Below are 24,275 nucleotides of genomic sequence, written 5' to 3' on the forward strand. Positions count from 1 at the left end.
TTATTCAAAAACTTTAACTGCTTTGTGATAGGTAGATATATGTTAACCAATGTATATACAGAAATGTCAGTCTCACATACCAGTATTATATATCTGCCTGAACTATCCACATGTACATCCAGTTATTTAAATTGGACTGAGTCGTTGATAGCAATAGCTACTCCCCTTTTTTGGGGGCTGTTGGCCGTGTAACATGTGGGTATTTACGGTGCTGAAAAACTGGGGATTTGAGAGAACAGAAATGGGTCTCTTGTATGCAAGAAGCTTAATAGCTTCTCTCTGTCATCTCTTTTTTGAGGGATATTCAGTCCTTTAACATTGAGTGAAGAGATATTGAAAGGCATTCTATGGTGATTAGTGGGGCTGATTTAGTGCAGTTATATTTATATTAGCGTATTACACGTTACCTGTCACAGGCGTGTGGCTGGGTTTCCCCAGAAAGCGAGGTTTTGGTAGGTGTTGGAGTGATGACTGCTGAGTCCGGAAGGTAGTTCTAGGAAGTCTCCTGGATTACTTCTTAGATGATGGTTAGTAAGAAAGAAAAGGAAAAGAAAGGAAAAAAAAAAGTAAAAATTAAGTGAGGTAAAACGTAGGTGCATTAATCGGTTGTAACACACCAGAGTAACAGGTTGCGATTCTGGTTAGAATCTGTGCGGTAAAACAACCACTCAACTTAGGGGTTTAGGCAAGGGGATAAATAAACATCACCATCCCCTGGGCCAACAGAGTTAATGAAGGTAGTGGCTTACGAGCCCAATTGTCAGCCAGTTTCAGCGTCTGAATCCTCTGTTAGATATGGGAGTTTCATCCCGTCCCCTTCCGCGGTGCCAGTGGGAATGATATGCCAGCCTCTCATGAGGCACATGCCTTCCTTGACGCTAGCAATTATATGGTTGTGTCCATCCTTAGTTATTAGCAGCTTCGCTGGGTATATACATCTGTACACTATCTTGTTGTTGTTCAGAGGTTTTGTGATGCTTGTCAGTTGTCTATGCTGTTGCATAGTGTACGCCGACAGGTCTGTGAAGAAGGAGAGGTCTTGTAAGTCAGGGGGTATATTGTCGCGGGGCCTAACAGCGGTCATGAATCTGTCCTTAGTATGAAAAAATTTAATCCTGACTATGGTGTCCCTGAGCAGGTGTGATGCAATGTGTTTAGGCCTGGAAAGCCTGTGGATGCGGTCCACAATTAGATCTTCTATAGGTGCATCAGGAAGCACTGATTTCATCACCGTAGTAAAGTATTCTTTTAGGTCAGGAGGTTTTATTGTTTCAGATATTCCCCTTATTTTAATGTTATGCCTCCTGGACCTATCCTCTAAATTTGCCAATTTCAGTTGCATCTACAATATCTCGTTGTCCCTATCATTGTGGGCATCCACCAAGTCATTAAAAGTGGAGGCAAATTCACCCATTTTTGTTTCCACGTGAGAGACCCGCTTGTTGACTGCTGATATTTCTGATTTAAAATTGGCTGGTTAATGCCATTATGTCAGCATGCAGAGTGGATCTTAAGGACACTAACATGTCTTTTAGTGTGGTGTCCATTACTGGTTTGTTTGCTGTGGGGAAGTCAGATATAGATTCCTGCAGTTCTCTTGTGTCATCTAAAGAGGAGTCTAAGCTCACCTTCAAGCTGTTAGAAGCTGAATAAAATGCCAGATCCGGTTTACTTTTAGCTGGATTGGATGATGCCGATGGGGGTGAGGGAAAGTTCTCCAATCCCTGCTTGTTGTGATTGCGGCCGAGTTGGGAGCCTGTGGGCACTCTGCGCTGTGTATAGGAGCTGCGTGTGTCTCCCCAGTGCCTGTCGCCGCCATCTTGGTCCGTGTAACTGCGCTGCATGGCAAAGAAATTGGGCATCTTTCCCGGTTGTTTTACCCCTTTCTTTTGTGGGATGTCATTTGGGAGGTTCGCTGGACCTTTGTAGTGCAGTCTGTGCACTGAAACAAGGCTGTACATCGCTGTATCGACCTCCGTTGGACCTCAGTGGAGAGGAGCGGTTTTAGAAAGCAGCCATCTGCTCCGATGGCTAGCCACGCCCCTATCTATCCCCTATTTGGTAGACACTATAACTTTTGCGAAAACCAATCAATATATGCTTATTGCTATTATTTTACCAAAAATATGTAGAAGAATACGTATCGACCTAAACTGAGGAAAATATATATATATATATATATATATATATATATATATATATATATATATATATATACATATATATATATATATATATATATTTTATATATATATATATATATATATATATATATACAGGATATGTCTGAGGCTGTGGGCATGTAATAGAATATGTCAAGAAGGTAGAGGCTGTGGGCGTGGTACAGGAAATGTAAGAGGCTGCGGGCATGGTACAGTACATGGAACAAGAGATGTCAGAGGCTGTGGTCATGGTACAGGAGATATCAAGCCTGTGGGCATGGTACAGAATATGTCAAGATGGCAGAGGCTGTGGGCATGGTACTGGAGATGTCAGAGGCTACGGGCATGGTACAGGACATGTCAGAGGCTGTGTGTATGGTAAAGGAGATGTCACATGCTTTGGGCATGGTACAAAATATGTCAAGATGGTAGAGGCTGTGGTCATGGTACAGGAGATGTCAGAGGCTGTGGGCATGTTACAGAAGATATCAAGATGGCAGAGGCTATGAGCAAGGTACAAAAAATGCCAGAGGCTGTTGGCATGGTACAGAAGATGTCAAGATGGCAGAGGCTTCGGGGATGGTACAGGAGATATCAGAGGCTGTGGGCATGGTACAGGAGATGTCAGAGGCTGCGAGCATGGTACAGAAGATGTCAGTATGGCAGAGGCTGTGGGCATGGTACAGAAGATGTCAAGATGGCAGAGGCTGTGGGCATGGTACAGGAGATGTCAGGCAGTGGCATGGTACAGGAGATGTCAAGGCTGTGGGCATGGTACTGAAGATGGTAGAGGCTGCGGGCATGGTACAGGAGATGTCAGAGGCTGCGAGCATGGTACAGAAGATGTCAGTATGGCAGAGGCTTTAGGCATGGTACAGGAGATGACAAGGCTGTGGGCATGGTACAGAAGATGTCAAGATGGCAGAGGCTGTGGGCATGGTACAGGAGATGTCAGGCAGTGGCATGGTACAGGAGATGTCAAGGCTGTGGGCATGGTACTGAAGATGGTAGAGGCTGCGGGCATGGTACAGGAGATGTCAGATGCTGTGGGCATGGTGCAGAAGATATTAAGATGGCAGAGGCTCCGGGCATAGTACATGAAATGTCAGAGGCTATGGGCATGGTAAAGGAAATGTCAGAGGCCTTGGGCATGGTACAGAAGATGTCAAGATGGCAGTGGTTGTGATCATGCTACAGGAGATGTCATAGGCTGTGGGCATGGTACTGGAGATGCCAGAGGCTGTGGGCATGGTACAGGAGATGCCAGTGGCTGTGGGCATGGTACAGGAGATGTCAGAGGCTGTGGGCATGGTACATGAGATGTCAAGATGGCAGAGGCTGTGGGTATGGTACAGGATATGTCTGAGGCTGTGGGCATGTAATAGAAGATGTCAAGAAGGTAGAGGCTGTGGTCATGGTACAGGAGATGTCAAGGCGGTGGGCATCGTACAGAATATGTCAAGATGGCAGAGGCTGTGGGCATGGTACAGGAGATGTCACAGGCTGTGGGCATGGTACAGGAGATGTCAGAGGCTGTGTGTATGGTAAAGGAGATGTTGGAGGCTCTGGGCATGGTACAGAATATGTCAAGATGGCAGAGGCTGTGGTCATGGTACAGGAGATGTCAGAGGCTGTGGGTATTGTACAGGGCATGTCAAGGCTGTAGGCATGGTACAGAAGATGTCAAGATGGCAGAGTCATAGTTCCGGTTCCGGCGCCATATGAGGAGGAGGTAAGCGGGACCGCTCCGACCGCTCACCCCCCTGAAACCGGCTGTTAAGTCTGCCATACGCCTCGGGGATCCCCCCCCCCGGACTCCGGGAGTAGTTGAGCTGCTTATGGATCGATTTGTGGAGCGATCCACGCACAGATCGTTTGCCGCGGTGGTCGCCGCTGATATGCACCAGGCCGAGACTCCGGCCAAGATGGCGCCGATACAATGCATTGCAGAACCTTCCCCGCTGTCTCCGGCGGTTCCCTCAGCGAACGCGGCCCCCACCGCTGACATTGCACAGGCAGTAGTGTCTCTCCTGACCCCCACGCTGACCGCTACAATTGATTCGGCCATTCAAAAGGCCATGGAGCAGCTCCACACGGAACTCCAGCATCAGGCCCAGCGTCTCACACACGCGGAAGACCGCATCTCCCTCATGGAGGATGACACCACAGCGCAATCTGCGGCCATAGCACGCCTTACTACTTCCACCAGAGACCTCTGGATTAAAATTGATGATTTAGAAAATAGGGCCAGAAGGAACAACTTGAGGGTAGTGGGCCTACCCGAATCGGTTACTGCAGCTCAGCTGACTGACATTTGCGCTGAAGCCATTCCTGCGCAATTGGGCCTCAAATCGCCATGCATTGTTGAAAGGGCCCACCGCCTTGGTCACCCCAATGAGCAGCGCGCTAAGCCCAGGGCAGTCATTGTACGCTACCTTAACTATGCTGATAAGCATGCTATACTACAAAAATTTCGATCACAACGTTCCCTGACTATTGATGGGGCGAATTTGCTTCTATTTGCTGATTACTCCATGGAAGTCATGAAAATGCGCAAGGCCTTTTCACCGATATGTGCGGCCCTCTTCAACAACCATGTTAAATTTACTCTAGCATACCCGGCAGTACTCCACATTACTTCCTCGGATGGTACCCGTCGCACGTTCACCTCTCCAGCTGAGGCAGAACACTTTCTAAACTTTCCTGCTGACATGGACACGGCCCGTGCCCCTTCCACTAGATCTCTCTCGCCTGGACCGGCCCACGAGCCTAACACCGGCACCCCCCAACGTATGAGTCCTGAAAAACCTCCTTATAAACGGAGCCGCTCTACCACCCATCCTCCTCGCACAGCCCTCCGCTGAGGATCACTTTCTACTGAGCTTCTGTACCTTTCCTCCTGGAGGTCCTGCCTCTCTTATTGATTTGACACAGGATGGATGTTAACTGTCCTCCTGATTCGCGACTTGTTCTGCGAACCTTTAGTGTGTTATATTTGGGATTGCTCCCTCGCCTTATACCTCTCTCATTGTTATTATTACGGTTTGGTATATACAGGGGGATGGTATAAGCTTTTCTTTGTTGTTTTTTTTTTTTTTATATAACCTAGGCCCGACTACCTGTAGTGGGCTTGTCTATTACTTTGTTTTGGTTATCTTCTGTTACCTGTGTTACTTTCACCTATGTTACCTGCGACATTGATGCTCCCTCTATTTTATTTTATCTTATTTTGCTGCTGCCTACTACTTCCTCCTGCAGTCCATTGCCCTACTCCTCTTCCCTGATCTTCCCTCCCCTCTTCTTCTTTTACCTCCCTTCCCCCTCCCCCCCCTCCCTTGTCTTGCCTGTCCTCCCCCTTTTTTCCCTGCCTTTTCCCTCCACCCCTCCCTATACCCCGAGGTGCAACTCTGGCCTCTCCCAGGGGGTGTGGTCATTCTCTGGGAGATGTGTTTCTACAACGTTCCTTATGTGGAAAAAAGTGAAGATGTGGTTTACACTTGCTTCGTTGTTTTACTGTCCTGTCTTTCTCTCTCTTCCTTGCTCCTTTTCTACTACTCCTCTCAGTACTCTCCTCTCCTCCCCTTTCTTTCCTCCCTCCCGGTTCCTTGTGCCATTTTATATACACATGCTTCCCCCTACTACACTACCCTCCCTCAATCCCTTCGGATCTCATTTAATGGTAGTTTTGCGTCTTTTCTACACTTACCACTCACCTGATGGCTGACACGAACGGAACCCAACTGACCGTGGTTACGTGGAATGTCAAGGGCCTTAGATCTCCTGCTAAACGTATGAAAATACTTAGACATCTTAAACGTCTACGGACGGATGTGGCGCTCCTACAGGAGACCCATCTATCCGCTGACGACATCTCTCGCCTTCGGAAGCTCTGGGTCGGAGAGATCTTTGGCTCACCTGCGGTTGGTCGCAAGGCGGGCGTAGTTATTCTTTTACACAAACATCTTCGCTTTACGACGCGGGACGTTCGCACTGACTCGAGTGGGCGTATGCTTACAGTATGTCTCTCTTTGAACAACAAAGATCTAGCCTTTACTAACATATATGCCCCTAATTCGCCTGACTCTACATTTTTTCAAGACCTCCTAGCTTGGATTTCGAACGTGCCTGAGACCCTACATCTAGTTGGGGGGGATTTTAATTCAGTCATTAACCCACTGGAGGATAGACAATGTCGAGATCATCCTGACATCACCATGGTTGGTTCTCCCACACCTATTACCACCCCACTAGATAGGACTTTTTCTACCCTCCAGTTCACTGATATCTGGCGCCTGACTCACCCCACCGATCGGGAATTCACTTACTTCTCGCCCCCTCACAAATCGTTCTCACGACTCGATTACTTTTTTGCATCCCCACCCCTCGTGTCCTTCGTTCGGGACCCGGAGATCAAAGATATGGTAATCACTGACCATTGCCCAGTCTTGGTCCATTTATTACATACCAAACCCTCTTCTCCATTAATCACATGGCGCTTCCCTTCGTATTTGGCCGACAACGAGGATTTCAAGCAGATGCTGTTGACAAGTTGGTCGGAATATACTGATACCAATTCGATACATTTAGATGACCCCAATCTGTTCTGGGAAGCGGGTAAGGCCTACCTCAGGGGAAAAATCATTGCCTATGTATCTAAACACAAGAAACATTCCAAACAACAATACCTGCTAGCCAGCCAAAAACTGCGGGTAATGCATTTAAACCTTCTTCGCGATAGGACTCCAGCCAATGTTCTGGCCTGGCAACTAGCCAAGCGAGAATTTGACCTGTGGGCTGACGCGCAGGAACGTTTAACCTCCTCTTATCACGCATTACGCCTCCATAAATATGGCAACAAGGCGGGAAAACTTCTCTCTAGACTTTGTTCAGGCTTTCATCGCCCCACCTACATACACACCTTAAAACGCTCGGATGGTTCCCTTGCTTCTGCTCCTGCGGAAATCAGTAAGATTCTTACTGACTATTACACATCCTTGTATGCAACCGACCCTATTGATCAATCTTTAGCTGATAACCTACTGTCCAAAATCCACCTGCCTAAACTAACTGCCCAGCAACTAGACTCCATTAACGCTCCTATTACGCTGGAAGATGTTAAGTCCACTATTAAACACTTGTCCTCCTCTAAAGCCCCGGGCCCAGATGGCTATACAGCCGAATTTTATAAGCTTACTCAAGATTTCATCCCCGACACTTTATGTAAAGTATTCTCTACTCTTTGGCAGGGGGGCTCCTATCTCCCTACTGGCTCTCAGGCACATATAAAACTGATAGGTAAAAAGGGAAAAGACCCCTCCCACCCTGGATCCTATAGGCCAATATCCTTAATAAATGTAGATGTGAAGATTTTGTCCAAAATTATTGCCTCCCGCCTAGCTCAGCTTCTCCCCTCTCTCCTACACCCAGCACAATCTGGATTCACCACAGGCAGATCCGCCACACTTAACATCCGCAAAGTTCTCTTGGCATTGGAATGTGCTAAGCGAAACCCGGACTGTGACATGGCCATTATTTCAGTTGATGCCGAAAAGGCCTTTGACAACATTAATTTTGTCTGGTTGTTCAAAGTTCTTCGGACTTTTGGATTCACTGGCCCGATCCTACATTTCTTGAGCCAAATGTATGCTGCTCCAATTGCTAAACTGGTGACTCCAGATTTTGTCTCCCCAACCATTCCTCTCACTAAGGGCACACGGCAAGGTTGCCCACTTTCTCCCCTACTCTTTAATTTGGCCATAGAACCCCTCTCCAGAATTCTAAATTCCCCTGACGGCATCAGTGGTATCCCCATACATGGTCATAGCTTGCAATCTGCCCTCTTTGCGGATGACATTCTCCTGTTCTCCTCAAACCCCTTCACTGATTTTGAAACCATTCGTAACCTGTTTGCAACCTTCCGGCTTTGCTCGGGGTTTCGAATCAATTATGATAAAACTGAAGTTCTAGCCCTGCATCCGCGTAAAGCCCAAATCTGGCAATCTTCTTCACCCTTTACTCTGGCACGACACTTTATCACATATTTAGGTATTTGTATTGGTAGAGAACCCTCCTCTCTGTACTCCCTTAACTATCCCCCGCTGTTGACTAAGATCAGGCAGGAATTGGAGTCTTGGGCAGGCCTGCCGCTCTCACTCTTTGGGAGATGCCATCTATTCAAGATGGTATCCTTTGCGAGACTTTTATACCCGCTGCAAACTATCCCACTTTTATTAAAACACTCCGATGTTCAAACACTACACAAAGCCCTAAGTGCTTTCTTATGGGCGAACAAAAAACCTCGCATTGCTCTTCAGAAACTCAGTCTCCCGAAGTCTGAGGGAGGGGCTGGCCTGCCCAATATTCGCTTCTACAATCTCTCCTGCCTAGTACGCCAGGGGTTGGATTGGTTAGTGGGTAAATCTAGATATTCGAACTATGTTCTTGAAAGTGCACTGGTACATCCCTATACTCTTTCTGCTGTTCTTCATTCTAATTTGCATATCCTCCCGAGTCATCTCAAGGCTAATGTTCTCATCCGTGACACTGTGATCGCCTGGAGGGAAACCAGAAAACTCATGGGTCTGCCTACCAACATCTCTAAGCATCTCACCATTCAAGGGAACCCAATGTTTCCTCCCTCCACGGCTCATCAGGCCTTTGCGCTTTGGGGCACAAAAGGATTGAAATCAATTAACTCCCTGTATGACCTTCCTAGGGGACGACTCAAATCCTACAATGCTCTGGCTTCCGAATACTCCCTCCCTCCTTCCCATGCGTTCTACTACCTCCAATTGACACATTATCTACAAGATATAGGAGGGACTCGGCCTGACTCTTGTTCGACCTCTCTTCTGGACTCCTTGCTTCACCGAGACACTTATTCTATCTCCGATCTTTATACTCAGCTAATCAGCTACCAGGCAGACAAATACCACCTCGCTCCTTTTAAGAATTGGGCCTCCATTTTGGGTGATCCTGGCTTCTCTGACAACATTCTCAAAGGATACAGACTCATACATAAACTCATCATCTCTGAAGTCTGGCGGGAAACTCAATTTAAAATTATTCACAGGGCCTACTATCCATTTTGCACAGCCAAGGGAGATCCTTCTCAGTCCAAATGCCCATGGTGCTCTTTGGATCGCCCCACCTTGCTTCATCGCCTCTGGGAATGTACTTCAATTTCCACCTTCTGGGACTCGGTGCTACATTACATATGGACCATTACTACTGTACATGTACCTAAGGAGCAACTCATTTGCTTGTTCAGCTGCGACCCCGCTAGCTCTGAAAGACCTCAGCCAGGCTCCGTGGTGCTCTCGCATTGGATTCACGTCTGTCTACTTGCTGCCCGCAGAACCATTATGTCTCACTGGATCACCCCATCTCCTCCGAGTGTACAAGGCGTAAAGCAAGCTCTTTTATCCCTGTTCTACATGGAAAAGCTGGACACCATTTCTTCTCATTTCCAGTCCACTGCCCGGTTCTTCTCACGGTGGAAAAATTACATTGAAAACTCGTTTTCTCCTGCTGATATTCCATCGATAATGTACCCTTTCCGATATACTGACTGGTACCTCAAACGTAACCTCACAAACTCGTTGGGGAAGCTTAAGCTACCGACCTCTCATCTTTCTACTCACCCCCTCAACGTCGTGCATTATCCGCCATGACTCCGGTGGATATCCTTTGGACTTTTCACAAGCGGTTGTTAGTTCTATTTACCTTTCACTTACTCACATCTATGCAATGGACTTTCACAGGTCTACTAACACTGGGTTCTAAATTTGTCAACGGCTCTTTGTACTTAGTGGTAGTTGTTATTTTTGTTCTCTGTACTTGTCAATTCTCCCTGTAACGGAGGTTTACCATAATATTCAGTACTGCTGAAGGCACACAGTCCCCTCACATCTCCTACCCCTCCCTCCCCCTCCTCTTCTCTTTTTTCTTTTCTTTCCTCCTCTTTTCTCTCCTTCTCTCTCAAATTTTTCTAGTGTTTTAGATTTGATTCTTAGTTTGGATTTCCTGGATGCTTGATATCCAGATTTTATGAGAATCTGTCCATTGTTATGTTTTCTGTAATCTGTTAAATTTGAATAAAAATATATTTGAAAAAAAAAAGATGGCAGAGTGTGCGGGCATGGTACAGGAAATGTCAGAGGCTGTGGGAATGGTACAGAAGATGTCAAGATGTAAGAGGCTGTGGGCATGGTATAGAATATGTCAAGATGGCAGAGGCTGTGGTCATGGTACAGGAGATACAAAAATACTGAGCCAAAACTAAAAGTGGGACTTTGTATGAGGCCATATGAACTATGTTTATACACCTCCATCCCCGATATCTTGTAAAATAAAAAAATTAAGAAAAGTGGGACTTTATATGAAGCACTTCACTAGACCGAATGAGCCAATCAATATACACATTGTTTATTATCAAAAGTCATACACATATATACCACCATAGATAATAAATTGATGTAACAATAAAATAATGGATCTCAATTGATAAATATAGACATAACATAGTATTACATGATTAGTTCAATATAGAAACATTGTTTTAAAAAATTCATAAATATCAATAAATAAAATCTAACCATTTCATGGTAATGCACAATCAATTAAATACAGTGTATGTATATATATATATATATATATATATATATATATATATATATATATATATATATATATATATATATATATATATATAGTAATAGACTTTTAATATGTAGACCAAGGTATACATAATAGTAACATTAAAACGTTAACAATGTTAACAATGTTAACGTTAACATGTTAAAGAGAACATTAGTCTGCTAAGAGTAGGCTAACATGCAGTTACTAATGGCAACAATAAATAAATCTAAATGAATTGATTCCAGTTTAACCACTTTCAGACCGGACCAATTTGCTGGTCAAAGACCAGACCACTTTTTGCGATTCGGCACTGCGTCGCTTTAACTGACAATTGTGCAGTCGTGCGACGTGGCTCCCAAACAAAATTGACGTTCTTTTTTTCCCACAAAGAGAGCTTTCTCTTGGTGGTATTTGATCACCCCTGCCGTTTTTATTTTTTGCGCTATAAACAAAAATAGAGCGACAATTTTGAAAAAAACGCATTATTTTTTACTTTTTGTTATAATAAATATCCCCAAAAATATATAAAAAAACATTTTTTCCCCCAGTTTAGGCCGATGCGTATTCTTCTACATATTTTTGGTAAAAAAAATTGCAATAAGCGATTATTGATTGGTTTGCGCAAAAGTTATAGCGTTTACAAAATAGGGATAGTTTTATAGCATTTTTATTAATTTTTTATTATTTTTTTTTTACTAGTAATGGCGGCGATCAACGATTTTTATTGTGACTGCGACATTGTGGGGGACCCATCGGACATTTTTGACACATTTTTGGGACCATTGTCATTTATACAATAATCACTGCTATATAAATGCAGTGATTCCTGTGTAAATGACACTGGCAGTGAAGGGGTTAACCAGTGGGTGGCAGTGTAGGGGTTAAGTGTTCCTAGGGGTGTGTTACTAACTGTGGGGGGGTTGGGCTTTCATTTAGTGAACACTGATCTCTGCTCCAATCACATGGAGCAGAGATCAGCGTTACTAGTTGCTAGGCAGAATGGAGAAATGTTGTTTACAACGGCATTTCTTCATTCGGCCGCTCCGTGAGACGATCTTGGGGGTGCCCGTGGCGATCGAGTCCGCGGGTCCCGTGACCGGACTCATGGAGGTCCTGACCAGCGCGGTAGCGCGCCGGCGGCGGCGCGCTCCCGATGGCAGGGCGGCAAATTTAAAGGGACGTACATGTACGCCCATTTGCCTGCCCGTGCCATTCTGTCGACGTACATCGTCGTGCGCTGGTCGGCAAGTGGTTAAATAACTTAACCAGTTTTTATTAAAGTATCAAAAATAGAAAAAAACGTGTGCAGTTCATAAAAATAATGGTTCTCAATCTAATATAATTAATTGTGTACCCACAGACAATAAGACAAACCGGACATATATAAAACAACACAAACCACTTCTCAGGTCCGGACAAATTGCTTTAGTCCATTGCAACCCACGTATTAGATTACCTACTGAATATTACAGGGTCAAAATTCCCTATTTCTTCCAATAACTAAATGGTTAATCAATGGACTAAATCAATATTGAGTGGGGGAAGGGAGAGGGGGTGAGGTAGATAGCTGAAAAATGACGTGTTCAATTCAGACAAATCCTATCTGTAGTTAGTGCTAATAATATTGCTATGATAGTCACATGTCTCCATCCCTTGGTGCTGGAAAGGTTAAACAATGTACAATAGTGTAACGATAGAAAAGGCCAATGCACAGTAGGAAATCCCGTCCAATCCGTGGCATTTAATTGTAACAGCCTTCTATTTAATCACTTCACCACAATTCCAATGCACATTCCAAAGCGGCTGGCAGACTTATAATGTTTCAACAACTGGCAACAAGTTATCTCCTTTGTTTATTTAGGCAGACGAAGTAGCAAGGCAGAATGACATTACTAGTCTCTGATGTGAATAAACAGATAAGATTATCAGCTGCTATTTCAAAAGGAAACTCAAGTCAGATGCTGGTCAGCGAGTGTTACAGAGGAAGTAAAGGCTATTTAAAAAATAAATGCAACATGCAAGGCAAAGGCATAATGAGCTAGTATGCATAGCATACTAGCTCATTATGAATAACTTACCTGAGAACAAAGCCCCCGAAGCGGTCCTCCGTCTTCATGTTCAGCTGCCATGTATTCTGGAGCGACTTCTGGGTCTCGCTGCTCCATCGCTGTGATTCACCGGAGCCCCAATGACGTCACTCCCGCGTATGCACGCGGGAGCCATCACGAGCGGCATATCGCCATGATCTGCGGCATTCCCAGTGTGCCTGCGTGCCGCTGTCTATGGCGCATACGCCGTAGACAGTGGTGGCTGTCTTTTTGTAAATATCTCCTAAACTGTATAGGTTTAGGAGATATTTATTGGACCTACAGGTGAGCCTTAATCTAGGCTTACCTGTAGGTCAAAGTGGTCTGTAAGGGTTTACAACCACTTTAATATGTATATCAGCACCACAGTCACCGGAGAATCACTGTGTCGGCATCCCCTGCAGTATCCATCTGTAAATCACCTGGCTGCCTTTCAGCTGGTATCCCGTATGTTGGAAAGTAAAGTAGATCTCCTCCAGTCATATATCTGCCAATATATGCCGATAGTATCACACTGACACTGCATCAGTTGTTATCTCATTCAGTGTCAGTGTGATACTATCGGCACATTTTGGCAGATATATGACTGGAGGAGATCTACTTTACTTTCCAACATTGACTAAAATTGAGTTTATTGGATTTTTCTCATAACAAAAAGTAGGGATATCATTTTTTTCAATATTTTTCATCTTTTTTCATTTATATTGCAAAAAAATTAAATTCCCAGAGCTGATAAAACACCACCAATATAAAGCTCTATTTGTAGGAAAAAAGGACACAAATGTTGTTTGTGTACAGCATTGCATGACCGCGCAATTACCAGATAAAGCAGCGCAGTGCCAAATTGTAAAAAGTGCTCTGGTCATTAAGGGGGTAAAACCTTCCGGGGCTGAAGTGGTTAAGGTAAAAAACCTTCATCCTTTCCATCCTCTGTAATAAATCCTGTAACATCCTAGTATATGATCTATATCTATGAAGATGATATCTGATTGGTGGAGACAATAAAGAATGGGGGATGGAAGAATAAAGTGCTTTAATGTGAAGTGTCCCCCATGTGAATGTAGAATCCCATTGTAAATGTGGAATATCCACCAATATAGTACTTGTATCTCTAATATATCCCAGAAGTCTCAGCACTAAAGGCTGGAAATGTATATCCACCCCTCCCCCCTACATTCTCTATAAGGCATCCTATTCCTGCCACAATCCGGTGACCTTCAATGGGAACTCCTGATTGGTGGACTTTAGGAAGGTGATGGAATATTGGGGTCACTGGGGTATCCACCATCAGAAATTCTGCTGTTTTATTTCATAAACCCCCCAGATCCTTTCCTTTATCTATCAATTTCAGAATCCCCTTTAAGACACTGTGTGAGGTCCTGCTTAATAACCAGGTACATAAGGGGGTGACTGAGCTGTCACAGCGCCCCCTCTTTATACTGTGTAGACATAAGTACTACAACAGCTTCACCTTTATCAGCTTCCCTAATAACAAGATCTTTCCTCTGTATAACATTCTGTATATCCTGATATTCCGCTCTAGTGATGTTATGTTACTTTTCACTAAATGGGAATAATTCCTCATATTCATCTTATAATATAATATCATGTGTCTGGATTTGTCTCTGCAGGTTGGATGGATGTACTGTGACTTCCTCCGGCTGGGATGATCTCCGATCCATTCTTATCAATAATCGATCCCTCACCAGACTGGATTTATCATGGAATGATCTGGAAGACTCTGGAATAAAACTTCTATGTGAGGGGCTCAGAGATCCTGGCTGTACTCTGCAGAGGCTGATGTGAGAATTATCCTATAAATGATATAATATTCTGCAGGATTCTGGTATAAATCTTCTATGTGAGGGATCCAGACATGTCACCTAGATGAAAGTTATACAAAGACAGACTTCTGATTGGCTGGTTACACTGGGAGTTCCCATCATAGTCCTTCAGGTCACTCGCTGTTATTGGTTTTCATCTCCTCCCCCCTCCACTGACTATCAGAGATCAGACTGTGGCTGGGGTCACACTGGAGGTCACAGCGGGTCACAGCAGGGGGTCCGGTGCATCTCCATTCACCATTTCAGGTCTGATTTCTGTCTGAATTTTGGACTGAATTTGAACACAGACCAGAAGATGCACAGGACTCCGTATTCTCTTCATTCAGTGACCAATCATAGACAGATGGTCCTCAATTAGAATCTGGAAGGACAGAGCGAGTCTCTAGACCAGAAGTGACCCCTAGATGCCAATAAAATCCCCCCATCCTTGTAGATATAAAATTGTCACCTCACTGAGCCTCAAAGAGAAGTCCTAGTCATTTCATCTACAAGCCCAGTAGGGGAGGAGGCCGATACAGGGAGAAGACCCCGAACTGTCTGCCAGACATTGATTTATATCAGAGATCAGAGGAATCTATTTTATCTCTCATACAAAATAAAATATTAGTTGCAGAGAGATGGAAATAATTGCCCCTGATTGTAGACATGTTGGGGTACATGTACATATAACATTGTATGTGTAGTGAGGATAGAATCCAGGAGAACCCCCAGAATGGTTCTATGGGGTCTGATCACACCAGACAAGCTCTGATTGGTCTTGTTGGGATCAGACTGACATGCCGGTGTTGGAAATCCAATCCTCATCCATCAGAAACATTCATGGTCCATTTAGCTCTGGTTCCTTCAGAACACAGGACCGGCTTGTGGGCTGGGCAGGGAACACCCCCCAGGGTTGATTGGCTGATGGCTAAACTCCACCCCAGGGGCGGACTGACCATTGGGCCACTCGGGCACTGCCCGAGGGCCCCAGGCCACTAGGGGGCCCCATTAGAGTTGCCAGCCTCAGTAAAACCAGGGACAGTATGTAAAAATCTGTGTTTTTTTTACATCTGTCTCTGAAATGTCCCTTACCGACATCCTTTTAGTCTAAAAATCCCGAAATTCTAGCGGCCCCACCTCTCCAGTACCTTCTCAGACAATAGAAACATGTCTGTGTATACTGTGTGTACATGTATGTGTATACTGTGTGATTGTATACCGTGTGTGTGTATACTGTTTGGCCCCATAATCTCGGATTGCCTGGGGGCCCCATAATCTCCTATTGTCCGGGGGCCCCATGAGTTGTCAGTCCACCCCTGCTCCACCCACATCTATAAATTGAGGATCCTGAGATATGGACGGGGGATTCCCATGGTGCCGGTCTAACCGGTGAATAGCGGATGTTCCTGACATGTTCCTGTCACAGGATAATCCTCAGAAAAAGTTTATTTCTGTTTTATTCTCACAGCCAGACTGTGTCTGTCCTTTTGTCTTTGTTGTATTTTCTCTCATTCTTTATCTTTCTACATATTTTATACACTAAATAACAAACTAGTGTAGCTCTGCTCTATATTACACAGACAGACAACCTACCTGCAGACAGAGGTAAGTGTTACCACAACCCCAGTGTTACCACAACCCCAGTGTTACTATACGGCTGTGTAACTATGTAACAAACCACCTAACCACCTGATCCTGATACTTCCAAATAATAATTACACAACAAAAATGATAATACAAAGCAAATACTACATAGAATATATGTCTGCTACTACCACAACCTCAGTGCTGGAACAATGTGCTGCACAATAATGAATTGCTATTAATACACTTTATACAGAAAACGAACAACTTTATCCCGGTAATTGTAGAAATGGAGTCGGTGAGGATTTCCTCTCAGTAGTGCCACATCCAAAAACTTGTTAGAAGCAAAATAAATACCCCTAAGGGGGGCTTTTATGGCACTTGTATATATAAAGTGGTGCTCCGGAGAAATGTGACTTTGTAGATAAATCTCCCCCTATAATCCTCATGATTCATGTATTCTAGTAAAGGTTACGCTGTAATCCAAGGGCCGCTTTCTATTTCTGCAGCATTGATTTCTTACTTCTGTAAGTCCCAGCAGGCCGCCGCCATCTCATGTGTGGGCATCTGAAGCCAGACTGTATCTCTTCCTGTATTCCATGGTTACCCAGCATGCACCTCCAGATCTCACACGTGCTCAGAGCAGCACGAGCCGTGTAATAGGTTGTAGGTCGGGTTTCCATAGCAACAGCCATGTCAGAGGAAGTTCCCGCCCCTTAGCTATGGAAACCTCCCCTCCCCCTCCAGGAAGCAGGAAGTTTATCTACATTTACAAAGATTATAAATCTAGAAATACAAAAATCTCCTGCAAAAGGAAATTACTTTATAAAAGATGATAATTGTAAATGATATCCCTTGTTTATGTGCAGATGTGTGTGTGCGTATATGTATGTATGTATGTATGTATGTATATATATATATATATATATATATATATATATATATATATATATATATATATATATATATATATATATATATATATATATATATATAAAATGTATGTATGTATATATGTATGTGTATGTATATATATATATATACCATCTGCACAGAAAGAGGAATATCATTTAAAACTAGCATTGTTTAAAAAAAACATTACATTTTGCAGAAGCTGCCCCATCATACTGCCACCATAAAAAATTGCCCCAATCAACATTGCCCCATCAAAATTTTCCCACTATACTGCCACCACCAAAATTGCCCCATTCTATTGCCCCATAAAAACTGCTCAATCATATTGCCTCCGTAAAAAATTCCCCATCACATTGTCCCCATCAAAAATGCCCCATCCTACTGCCCCATCAAAATTTCCGCCATCATACTGCCACCATCAAAATTGCCCTATCATATTGCCCCATCAAAACTGCCCCATTCTATTGCCCCATCAGATTGCCCCATCAAAACTACCCCCATCAAATTTTCCCCATCAAATTGTCACCATTATATTGCCACCATGAAAACTGCCCAATCAAATTGCCCCATCATATTGCCACCACCAAAATTGCCCCATCAAAACTGCCTCATCCTATTGCCCCATCAAAACTGCCTCATCCTATTGCCCCATCAAATGGCCCCCATAAAAATTTCCCCATCCTATTTCCCCCATCAAAATTATCCCATTATACTGCCCCCATCAAAATTGCCCCCATCAAAATTGCCATCATCAAAATTGCCCCATCATACTGCTACCATCAAAATTTCCCTATTATACTGCCAGCATCAAAACTGCACCATCCTATTGTCCCCTAATACTGCCACCATCAAAATTGGCCTATAATACTGCCACAATCAAAATTGCCCCATAATACTGCCCCATCGTATTGCCCCCATCAAAATTGCCCCATCATACCGCCACAATCAAAATTGCACCATCAAAACGTCCCTATCAAATTGCCCAATCAAAATTGCCCCATTATATTGCCCCCATCAAAATTGCCCCATTATATTTCCCTATCCATATTGTCCCATTATATTGCCCCCATCAAAATCGCCCCATAAAACTGCCCCATCATATTGCCCCATCAAAATGGCCCAATTATACTGCCCCATCATATTGCCCCCATACAAATTGCCCCATTATACTGCCCCCATCAAAATTGCCCCATTATACTGAACCATCAAAATTTTCCCATCAAAATTTTCCCATCATACTGCCACTATCAAAATTGACCCATCATATTACCCCCATCAAAAATGCCCCATTATACTGCCACCACCAAAATTGCCCCATGATTATGCCCCATCAGAACTGCCCTATCCTATTGCCCCATCAAAGTTACCCCATCCTATTTCCCCATCAAAATTTACCCATCATACTGCCACCATCAAAATTGCCACAATCAAAATTGCCCAATCAAAACTGCCTCATCATATTGCCCCATCAAATTGCCCAAATTGCTTAAAATTACCTCTATAGAATTGCCCCATCATACTGACGCAATCAAAATTGCCCCATAAAATTTCCCCATTAATTTGCCCCATTATGCTGCCACCATCTAAATTGCCCTACAAAAACTGCCCCATCATACTGCCACCATCAAAATTGCCCCATCCAAATCCCTCCATCAAAATTGCCCCATTATATTGCCACCATCAAAACTGCCTCATCAAATTGTCCCGATCAAAACTGCCCCCATCAAAACTACCCCATCCTATTGCCCCCATCAAAAATGCCCCACAAAAACTGCCCCATCAAAATTGCTCCATCAAAAATGCTTCATCAAAATTGCCTCATAAATACTGCCTATCCTATTGCTGCATTATACTGCCACCATAAAAATTGCTCCATCATATTGCCCCCATCAAAATGATCCCATCCTATTTTCCTCATAAAAACTGACCCATCAAAACTGGTCCATCCTATTGCCACCATCAAAACTGCCCCATCAAATTGCCTGATGAGGCTACACAGATTGGCACTGGTGGGCACTGATGGGTGGCAGTGATGTGCTAATTGGTACTGATTGGTGGGCACTGTTATAACCACAACCCCAATGCTGTGATTGGCTGGTAATACCATAACCCCCTGTGCTTATATTGGCTGGTAATACCACAACCCCAGTGCTGTGATTGGCTGGTGATACCACAACCCCAGTGCTGTGATTGGCTGGTAATACCACAACCCCCTGTGCTTATATTGGCTGGTAATACCACAACCCCAGTGCTGTGATTGGCTGGTGATACTACAACCCCAGTGCTGTGATTGACTGGTAATACCACAACCCCAGTGCTGTGATTGGCTGGTGATACCACAACCCCAGTGCTGAGATTGGCTGGTAATACCACAACCCCAGTGCTGTGATTGGCTGGTGATACTACAACCCCAGTGCTGTGATTGGCTGGTGATACTAAAACCCCAGTGCTGTGATTTGCTGGTAATACCACAAACCCAGTGCTGTGATTGGCTGGTGATATCACAATCCCAGTGCTGTGATTGGTTGGTGATACCACAACCCCAGTGCTGGGATTGGCTGGTGATACCACAACCCCAGTGCTGTGATTGGCCGGTAATACCACAACCCCAGTGCTGTGAATACATATTACAAACTAATACATTACTAATGGAAATGATGAATGTAATAAAACAATAACTAGTTACAAGTAATTGATGCCACAACTCCAGTGCTGTAAAATGAATGTATCTAGTTGGATATATAAGAGGAAAGTCGATATATCTGTGATCAATCTTCCTCAATGATGGCGCCCCCTCCAGTGTGTCACTACAAAATGAAGTGTGTTCAGAGTCCTCCACCTCCGTGCTGATGAAATGCCCCCTCAGGTATTGGCCCCATATACAATATAGGTGTCATGTGCTTGTCCCCCTCTGGGGGGCTCAATGGGCCCGGGGGACTTCCCACAAGATCAGCTGTCACAAGTGTGGGGTCTGGCTGGATATAGAACTCCAAGCAAAACAAAAATGGCACCAATACTGAAGTGCGTCCTTCAAAACAATTGTCTCTTTATTGACAATAAATGCACTGACAACCATTAATATGTCAGCATATCCAGCAACCAATTGGGCAGTAGATAATATCACTCACCAGCGCCACTTCCTTTTTCAGTTCCAGGCAGGAAATGACATCACCCGGCTCCGCCCGAGGGCTGCCTGTCCAATGATTGGTTGATCTGCTGACATATTATCATCACTTGTCAGTGTGTTTAGCGATCCTCATGGATTTTGCTGCACAGAGACGCATGTGAAGTAGAAATCCCATTATTTCCTATGTGGTCGGTTCCCATCGATGTGCCGCAGTTTAGTGTGAAAGGGAATCTATATGGAGCCATTCACACCTCCAATGTGTGCGTTACCACGTATGCTGCAATGTACCTGCAACAGTGTAACTTCACACTAATGCCCCGTACACACGATTGCACATTCCGACAACAAAATCCATGGACTTTTTTTTCACGGATGTTGGCTCATACACACGGTCACACAATGTTGGTTGGAAATTCCGAACGTCAAGAACGAGGTGAGGTACAAGACGCATGACGAGCCGAGAAAATGAAGTTCAACAGCCAGTGCGGCTCTTCTGCTTGAATCTGAGCATGTGTGGAACTTTGTACATCGGAATTGTCTACACACGATCAAAATTTCCAACAACGGATTTTGTTGTCGGAAAATTTTAGATCCAGCTCTCAAAGTTTGTGTGTCGGAAATTTAGATAGGAAAAGTCCGATGGAGCCCACACACGGTTGGAATTTCCGACAACATGATGATCCGATTGCACATTTTCCATCAGAAAGTCCGACCGTGTGTATGGAGCATTAGACTATTCAGGTGGGTGACAACTTATCTAATTTTCACAGGGGAGGTCCTACCAATATTCCATCCAAATGTCCCAACATTTCATTTTCTAAGACCCCGCCCACTGATTATTTCATTGGATGTGTCTACTTCTGCCCCTCCCTGGAAGAACATTTCACCTCTTTCCTGCTTCTCCCTCCAGTATTGAGTACAGTAGTGGAACATTACGGTGCTGTGATGATCTTTCCTCCGTTATCTCCACAAACCGAACTCTGACCTCTCTGCATATATTATTGAGTGATGATTATGATGATTATTACTACAATAAGGACGATAACGATGATGATGATGACGATGATGACGATGATGATGACGATGATGATGATGATGATGATGACGATGATGATGACGATGATGATGACGATGATGATGATGACGATGATGACGATGATAATGACGATGATAATGACGATGATGATGACGATGATGATGACGATGATGATGATGATGATGATGACGATGATGATGATGATGATGATGACGATGATGATGAGAAAATGTCGAAGTCAGAAGTGAGACGATGCTGTCGGGTCCTCCGGAATGCCGGCTTCTCTGTGGATACAGGGTAAGATCTGTTATATTGGAGGAAACGCACCTACTAAGTCTTAGGATATGAATAGTAAATAGAAGCAAAATGCAAAAAAAATTGACTTTTTAGGCACCAATTATAAAAAGTCACATAATTGTTTATTAAACACATAATAATACAAAAGAACACATTTAAAAACTTGTTTTGCAATAAAAGCAAAACTGACATCTCTCTAGGACAAAAAATGAATGACAATAAACATCATTGTAATCCTGCAAACATGATGTAGTATGCAAGAAAAAAAAAAGGCGCTCTACATGTTTCGCAATTGAAAGCTTCTTCGGGAGCTTATTAATTGTTCTTGGAAATCATATAGTAAAGTACGTCTCAGTAGGACCCAGGTCCTGATAAAATGTTAGGCACAGTAATGAACTGAGATAATATAACCAGTCAGCAACAAAGCCTGACACTATTAGTAGTCAGCACACAAATGTAGAACCAGATTGTCAGTTCAGCAAACAAACATAATTGCATGCTAGCACACCTGACAGGCCGCCCACAACACAAGTGTGAAGTGGCTCATAAGCAGGCGGCATGGTAAAAGTAGCATAGATTCATTCAGCACATCTTTAGCAGCTGAGTGTTGAAATAAGCCTGATAGAGAAGTCGGGAAACAAACTCTCACCAGAGAAGGATGCCAACAAAAATGTGAATAGTAAAATGTAGACCACATTGGATGGGGATGAGATGATGGTGATGAGATGATGGGGATGAGATGATGGGGATGAGGTGATGGGGATGAGATGATGGAGGTGAGAGGATGGTGATGAGATGATGGAGGTGAGATGATGGAGATGAGATGATGGAGGTAAGATGATGGAGATGAGATGATGAAGATGAGATGATGGAGGTAAGATGATTGTGATGAGATGATGGAGGTGAGATGATGGAGGTGAGATGATGGAGATGAGATGATGAAGATGAGATGATGGAGGTAAGATGATGGAGGTAAGATGATGGTGATGAGATGATGGGGGTGAGATGATGGGGATGAGATGATGGGGATGAGATGATGGAGGTGAGACGATGGGGGTGAGATGATGGAGGTGAAATTATGGGAATGAGATGATGGAGATGAGATGATGGAGATGAGATGATGGAGATGAGATGATGGGGATGAGATGATGGAGGTGAGATGATGGGGGTGAGATGATGGAGGTGAAATTATGGAGATGAGATGATGGGGATGAGATTATGCGGATGGGGATGAGATGATGGAGATGAGATGATGGAGATGAGATGATGGAGGTGAGAGGATGGTGATGAGATGATGGAGATGAGATGATGGAGGTGAGAGGATGGTGATGAGATGATGGAGATGAGATGATGGAGGTGAGATGATGAAGATGAGATGATGGAGGTGAGAGGATGGTGATGAGATGATGGAGGTGAGAGGATGGTGATGAGATGATGGAGGTGAGAGGATGGTGATGAGATGATGGAGGTGAGATGATGGAGATGAGATGATGGAGGCAAGATGATGGAGGTGAGAGGATGGTGATGAGATGATGGAGGTGAGATGATGGAGATGAGATGATGGAGATGAGATGATGGAGGTGAGAGGATGGTGATGAGATGATGGTGATGAGATGATGGAGATGAGATGATGGAGATGAGATGATGGAGGTGAGAGGATGGTGATGAGATGATGGAGGTGAGATGATGGAGATGAGATGATGGAGGCAAGATGATGGAGGTGAGAGGATGGTGATGAGATGATGGAGATTATGGAGGTGAGAGGATGGTGATGAGATGATGGAGGTGAGATGATGGAGATGAGATGATGGAGATGAGATGATGGAGGTGAGAGGATGGTGATGAGATGATGGAGGTGAGATGATGGAGATGAGATGATGGAGGCAAGATGATGGAGGTGAGAGGATGGTGATGAGATGATGGAGATTATGGAGGTGAGAGGATGGTGATGAGATGATGGAGGTGAGATGATGGAGATGAGATGATGGAGATGAGATGATGGAGGTGAGAGGATGGTGATGAGATGATGGTGATGAGATGATGGAGGTGAGAGGATGGTGATGAGATGATGGAGGTGAGATGATGGAGATGAGATGATGGAGGCAAGATGATGGAGGTGAGAGGATGGTGATGAGATGATGGAGATGAGATGATGGAGGTGAGAGGATGGTGATGAGATGATGGAGGTGAGATGATGGAGATGAGATGATGGAGGCAAGATGATGGAGGTGAGAGGATGGTGATGAGATGATGGAGGTGAGAGGATGGTGATGAGATGATGGAGGTGAGATGATGGAGATGAGATGATGGAGATGAGATGATGGAGGTGAGAGGATGGGGCAAGATGATGGAGGTGAGAGGATGGTGATGAGATGATGGAGATGAGATGATGGAGGTGAGAGGATGGTGATGAGATGATGGAGGTGAGATGATGGAGATGAGATGATGGAGGCAAGATGATGGAGGCGAGAGGATGGTGATGAGATGATGGAGGTGAGAGGATGGTGATGAGATGATGGAGATGAGATGATGGAGGTGAGAGGATGGGGCAAGATGATGGAGGTGAGAGGATGGTGATGAGATGATGGAGATGAGATGATGGAG

At 44.2% G+C, this 24,275-nt stretch overlaps 2 protein-coding genes across 13 annotated transcripts in view; one reads left to right on the top strand and one right to left on the bottom strand.

Moving 5' to 3' along the window:
• Window positions 1-24,275, bottom strand: part of LOC143986539 (NACHT, LRR and PYD domains-containing protein 3-like) — a 535,368-nt gene that overhangs the window by 162,785 nt on the left and 348,308 nt on the right. The window lies entirely within an intron of this gene.
• The window catches only part of LOC143986537 (NACHT, LRR and PYD domains-containing protein 3-like), a 177,532-nt gene that overhangs the window by 139,673 nt on the left and 13,584 nt on the right, over window positions 1-24,275 (top strand). For all 12 annotated transcript variants that reach the window (XM_077484900.1, XM_077484905.1, XM_077484904.1 and 9 more), the window contains 2 exons: window positions 14,521-14,691; window positions 21,249-21,671. In XM_077484900.1, the coding sequence (XP_077341026.1) occupies window positions 14,521-14,691; window positions 21,249-21,671 (594 nt within the window). The remainder of the gene's footprint in view (window positions 1-14,520; window positions 14,692-21,248; window positions 21,672-24,275) is intronic.

Source organism: Lithobates pipiens, unplaced genomic scaffold, assembly GCF_037356315.1.
Source record: "Lithobates pipiens isolate NorthernLeopardFrog02 unplaced genomic scaffold, aLitPip1_a1.2 Scaffold_167, whole genome shotgun sequence".
In the NCBI taxonomy this organism is placed as follows: Eukaryota; Metazoa; Chordata; class Amphibia; order Anura; family Ranidae; genus Lithobates; species Lithobates pipiens.